Source organism: Setaria viridis, chromosome 2 (assembly GCF_005286985.2).
Source record: "Setaria viridis chromosome 2, Setaria_viridis_v4.0, whole genome shotgun sequence".
Lineage (NCBI taxonomy): Eukaryota > Viridiplantae > Streptophyta > Magnoliopsida > Poales > Poaceae > Setaria > Setaria viridis.
The window spans coordinates 4,260,584-4,266,720 of record NC_048264.2 but is presented as its reverse complement, the minus strand read 5'-3'; the positions used below and the strand labels follow the sequence as shown (position 1 = coordinate 4,266,720).

General features: G+C 46.2%; 1 protein-coding gene across 1 annotated transcript; it reads right to left on the bottom strand.

Moving 5' to 3' along the window:
- Nucleotides 1-864: 864 nt before the first annotated feature.
- Nucleotides 865-5,077, bottom strand: LOC117842868 (disease resistance protein Pik-2). The gene is made up of 2 exons (XM_034723393.2): nt 4,171-5,077; nt 865-3,232 (listed from the first exon to the last, which is right to left on the bottom strand). The coding sequence occupies exons 1-2, from the start codon at nt 4,992-4,994 to the stop codon at nt 1,186-1,188; spliced, it is 2,871 nt and encodes a 956-aa protein (XP_034579284.1). The 5' UTR covers nt 4,995-5,077; the 3' UTR covers nt 865-1,185.
- Between the last annotated feature and the right edge of the window lie 1,060 nt (nt 5,078-6,137).

Here is a 6,137-nt window from a genome sequence, read left to right as displayed (position 1 = left end):
GTGCAGAAAATTGAAAGCGGTGCCAAGAAAGTCTCCTCCTCATTTTGTGTTACTATTGGTTTCTTATTAACACTTGGTGTTAGTTTATTCGTATTTGTGTATGATGTCTGCACTGCACCTTTCATTTTACTCTAGTTCCCACCAAAGTTTCGCATCGAGATATATGCAGATGCATGATGATCTGGCAAAAGTTAAGAAATCAGCGATTATTAGATGAGAGTCAATGGATTAAGGCTAAGGTCAGTCTCAGCGCACAATTTCATTACATAGTTACCTAGACTGAGAACTAGGTAACTATACTATATGAGTGTCACGGGGATAAAACTCCTCTCCCATCTGATGAAACTCCCTTTATTAATTATCTTGCCAAGTTAGCAATTTTGCTGATGTGACATTGAATTTAATGCCAAGAAACTCCCCATTGAGACTGACCTAAATAGCTGTACAAGGTCTTTGTGTAGCACGTTGGCCCACATCATTTGCATTAAATGAGGTTCAATGTATCAAGACCGCTCAAAGCTGTGTGTACGGACTAAGATCTCCTCCAACAGTGTAGTCAGCACACTAGCTCTAAACTTGTCCATCTCATAAAAATGATAGTTAAGAGCCTAAGATCGAGATAACTCCTCCAATGGTTTGTCTTATATAGCATATTGCTCAAAGCATCTTTGGTACTACATCCTTTCTTACATCCATAATCCATAAAGTATGAAGACCACTTACTTTCTATGAGCTAGCTCTTGACTTTCTCCATACTTTTTGTTTCATCCATGTAAGCAAAATGATGAGTTGCCAACAATTATTTGTGGTTGCCAAGTCAAACACGTTCGAACACATACCATCATAGTGGAAACAGGCAAACGATTTTGGTGCCGCACACAAAAGGCTCGCAGCATTTTCTTTGGTACATATAAAAACACGGAACATGCGGTACATGGGCTGTTGCCCGATCCTCTCGCCATGGCGTGTTCAACTCGTGCCATCCCACGCGTTCACACGTCGTGGCGAGCTAATAAACCTTTGGCCTCGTCGTGAACGCAGCACGGCTCAGGCCTTATGCAACAATGTGATAGATGAATGAAGATGAAATTCGAAAATACACTGAAAAGGAAACACGTGCAATTGTGCAGCCTTGGAAAAACACTTGGCGATAAAGCTTAACATACCGAAGACAGTGGAAACCGATCAGTCATATTTCACTGCAATTTGAAACTCTTTGGACTCTGGGCGGCTCGCACGCTCGGCCTTCAGCTGCTCCAGAGCACGGCTTGCTGAAGAGTTGCTCTTGCTAGTTGTGACCTCTACCTCTCTCAGGTTGGTCAAATGCTCGATGCCCACGATGCTCTTCTCATAGATATCGAAGCCAAATTTAAGGGTCTCAAGTTTTGGCATGGCTCCTGCCTCAATCTTGAAAACTCTAGGAAATGGGGCGATAGATGGAGTAGGGGCCATATCCAGCGCGACGAGTGCCGGAAAGTTGTGTCCAGTGCTGGCAATCAGTGTTTCGCCAGTGTAGTACTTCCCATCCAAAGTGATGCTCTTCAGGTTAGGCAGCTTACATAGCACGCCGAATGGCTCGTCACCAGAAAGCAGTGCCCAGCAAATAGAAATCTCAATAAGGCATGTGAGTGACCCTATCCAGTGGGGCAGCCGCCCACCAATTTCACCGGTCATCCGAAGGTACCGGAGAAGCCGTGGCGGCGTGGGGAGCTCATGAAGAAACTTCAGAATGCTGGTCCAACCCAGGTCTCCCATGTTGAGAGACCGAAGGGAGTGCATATCACTCAAGGATTTTGCAAAGCATTCGAGAACCTCCGTGTTATCGATGTTGTAGGAGTCGATGTAGAGAGTGAGATATTGAAGTTGCTCTAGTTTACCTATCTCCTTGGCAACCTCGATGTCATTTTCGAGGATTGCATTGTGCAGCTCACGTAGCCCCTTCATCTTGCTGAGCCCCTGGGGCAGCCTCCACATAACTTCCCACCCATGCTTGCTGGAGAACAGCAGACGCTCGAGCTTCTCCAGGTTGGTCACAGACTTTGGTAGCACTTTAAGCTGGGTGCCCTGTACATCAAATGTCTGCAGATGCTCTATCTTCTCGACTTGAGGTGGCACCTGGCTGATGCCTGTACCCTTCAAGCTCAAGAACTTGAGAAGGTACAACCTGCAAATATATTTCATATGATCATCTGTTAGGCCCTCACAATCTTCCAGGTCGAGTACCCTCAGCAAGGTGAACTTGTCTAGGTGATCGAGCAGCTTATTACTGTTTCCTGCTCCGACCTGAAACATGCTCAACGATCGAACATGGACCACATCCATGCCATAGAGAGCATGCCTCGAGTTACGACGTCCCATCATCTTCTTTTTCTTCGGCTCAGAGTCGGTAGGTCCTTGCTTGCCGCCGGGCTTTCTATCGTCCCCTTGGATGGAGAGGCGACGGATCCTGTCATATGACATCCCTGTATACTGCCCTCCTAGCAGGCTAACAAAGTTAGACTCCAGGGACTTGGATACCATTACCTCAAGAAGCACGTCATGCACCTGGCATGACTCCACCTTCCCATCATGCCCAATACGTGGCACTACCATGTTCCTCCTCAGTAGCTCATTCAAGCAGGATTCTGCAACCTCCATAAGGGTCCAGCCTCGCTTCTCCGGAATCAATCCTTCAGCAATCCACCTGCTCAGGAGCCGTTTCGTGTCGATCTCATAATCTTCGGGGAAGATGCTAAGATACATCATGCACTCCTTGAGCTCATGCGGCAAGTGGTTGTAGCTCAGTGCGACTATATGCCTCATCCCTTCAAGTGTAGGGTTGCTCTCCATCTGAGACGATCCAATTAATTTGCAGACTGTTTCCCACTTTTCTTTGCTTCCCGTTGATCTGTACCCTGCCAAAATGTTAGCAACACTAACAATGGCCAATGGCATCCCGCCACATTTTTTTAAAATTTTGCCCATTACAACCTTGAGCTCTTTAGGATAATCAGCATCCATCTTGCCAAATGTTTTGACGAGGAATAGCTTCTTGGCATCTTCGAACTCAAGGGCTTTCATATGATAGATGTAGTGTCCGGTAACACTAGCAGAACTGCATGCATCGGCGACAGTCTCTATCCGGGTGGTCACGATGATTCGACCGCCGCAATTGTTCGGTACTTCTAGCAACTTCAATTGAATTGCCTCCCATGCATGTATGGTCCATACATCATCGATCACGATGAGGTACCTGTTTAGTTGCGTTCATCTGTACACATGCATCAAAAATACTTCTATATATTTGGGACAGTTTGATGAAAAAAAAAAGATCCATGAGAATTTGAACAGTCAGACATTTTTCAAAAAGTATAAGAATGTTTTGAACATACTAATGTGAAAGTAAAAAATCAGAACTAAATCATATGTTTTCTACGGTGGCGCGGAGATCCACATCATCAACGCCCGTTCAAACATCAAGGTTCAAAATTCTCTATATGCAATATATTGCAAAGTTCTAGATTAAAATATAGCAAAATTCTATAAAAATATCATGAAATTAATTTGGTTCCAAAGGTGTATTGGTTAAATTTATACACACAACCATTTTCTTTTATCGTACTATTAGTAATAAGATAATTTTGAGCCTCTATGTTAATCCTCACAAGATGTAATGGTTCTATCTATTCTTGCGGAAATCCAATCAAACCTGCGGGTGGCACTCCCCAACGGTAAATGTGGGTGTGGGTTTTTGCTTCACCCCTATCTTACCTGACTTGTTGCCATCCCAAGTTTCTACATTTCTAGAGAGGCTCAAGAATAATGTACTATTTCCAGATTTTTTTGACCATTCAACTTTCATCGCTTATTTAATTTTTTGTTATTAATGCTTACAAAACCCTATGAATCAAATTGTTACAAAAATGCCTTCAGAGACGGATCCATGTATACCATCTTCACGTGTTTGATTTAAACATTCATGAATATTGAACATTTTATTGATGGCTTGCAAATTTCGAATCCTATTCACGGTCAACCACGCTTAATTTCTACTTCAAAATATTTTGCAGCGAGGACAATGAACGGCCAACGACGTGACACTTGGATTAGCAATTTATAGAAGCAAGGTATGGCATTTAAAATAAAGATGTAAGTAGCAATTTATAAAGAATAGAAATAGTATGTATATACCTCTTGTCGGAGAGATAGAGTCCCAAGTCGTCGATTTTAACGGTCGCCTCTTCCAGGACCTCTTTCACACGGTCCGTTTGGGGCTTGACGACCTGCTGAAGAATGCTGTTCAGCAGCTTCTCGAGATCCCTTGTGGCCTCGAACGCTTGAGAGACAGGCACCATGGCTTGGTACGGAAACTCTGCCTGCAGCTGCCGGCAGACCTCCACGGTCAGGGTAGTCTTGCCGACGCCCCCAAAGCCAACGACGGAGAACACCTTGAAGGAGTCCTCGTCCTCCTTCAGCCGCTCGGCTAGGGTTCTAGCCTGGTCCCCGATGTCAACGAACTGGCGGCTGTGATCCTGGCCGTTGCTGGCGGGGAGCGCAGGCGTGGTCCGCACCCCTACCGCGGGAGCAAAAGAGGCGGAGCGGCGCAGCGCGTCGCGGTTGACGCCGAACCGCGCGTGGCGCTCGCTGATGGTGATGGCGCGGGTGCGGATGGCGCTGATCTCGCCGGCGAGGCGGCGGCGCTGGATGAGCGTCCTCACCAGGTGCATCAGCTTGAACCACATGTTGTCGCCATGGCGGCACTTGACGCGGAGCTTGTAGAGGCTGACGCTGTCCTCGGCGTCGTAGGCGAGCTCGCGCAGCTGCTTCATCCACTCCCGGACGAAGTGGTCCACGGCGGCCTCGTCGGCCTCGGACTGCATGCGGAGGAGGGCGTTCATGGTGGCCAGGTCGTCGCGCAGCTCGGTGACCTCGCCACCGACGCTGGAGAGCAGCCGGTACTCTTCAGTCAGCAGCTGCCCAACATTGCCCACGAGGGACTGCGCCGCGCTCTCCATGCTAGCTCTCTCTTGGTTCAAGGAAATGGTGCAAATGGCCACACGGGTTTTTAACTTCTATTTATGCCGACGCTCGTGGGATTAATGTATGGGACCATTAGAGGGATTCTTTCTCTAAGTCTATCGTCTATCTTGATATAGTCTTATCCATTGTATTTGGGCAATGAATCTTGCATTGATAGCCTCATTCGGAGGTTCTAGTTCTAACTTGACAAATAAGGTTTTAGCTTGAGAGTATTTTTTTGATGTACTTGAACTCTCCATGGGTAAAGTTGGATTTGAGAATATAATTAGGATAGGGTTGATGTGTTCAGGCACACACCTCCCCCTCTCTTTTCTCTTACTACATTAGCGGATAGATCCCTGCATACATACATAATAGCATACATACATGCCGACAGGTAAGATATTCCCACCCTGTAAATATGGAGGGCTACGGCCGATTGAGGTAATCCAATCGAACCAAATACAACTACCTTTGATTTTTTCCTTCTCTTGCCCTAATTTCTCCACCCACATCGATATGATATTTATCATTTGATCTCGATATTCAGAGATGGCACCCTAGGCTCGCCGGCTAACCTAGGACAACCCAATGATGCACACGCCCAGGCAGGGTCCCTCCCGAGCGAAGAGTTTTAAGTTGCTTGTCACCATGAAAGCCCGATAGTTATCCTTGGTTGGTTTGTTTGTAATACTAGCTGTACTTCACCATGAAAGTATGATATCTATCCCTCTCGAGCGACAGTTTGCCGGTTCACTGGTGAACCCTGAGAAATTCGGACCCTCCAGTTTTAAGAAACCATAGCATCTGGTTGCCACAGAGGTGTGGCGAGGAGCACCGATGCGGGTGCAGGTTGCATACTCAAGTGTTTGCTGCCGCACGTTTTTGCATCAAGGGGTACACAATTCAAGCGGTCAGCTAGTGGTAAGAGTTGAAAGTATCGTTGGCCCAAGAAGGGGGGTTGAATTGGGACTTTTTCAAATTTCTAGAACAATAAAAGAAAACCTTAGCCTAGATTTATAGTGTTGCCCAATCTACAAGGTTCAAACCTACAAACTAAGCACACTAGCAAATAAGGAACCTAGCAAGGAGAGCACACTATCATGATCATCATTTCCTAAGGCAAGATATAAGCAAAC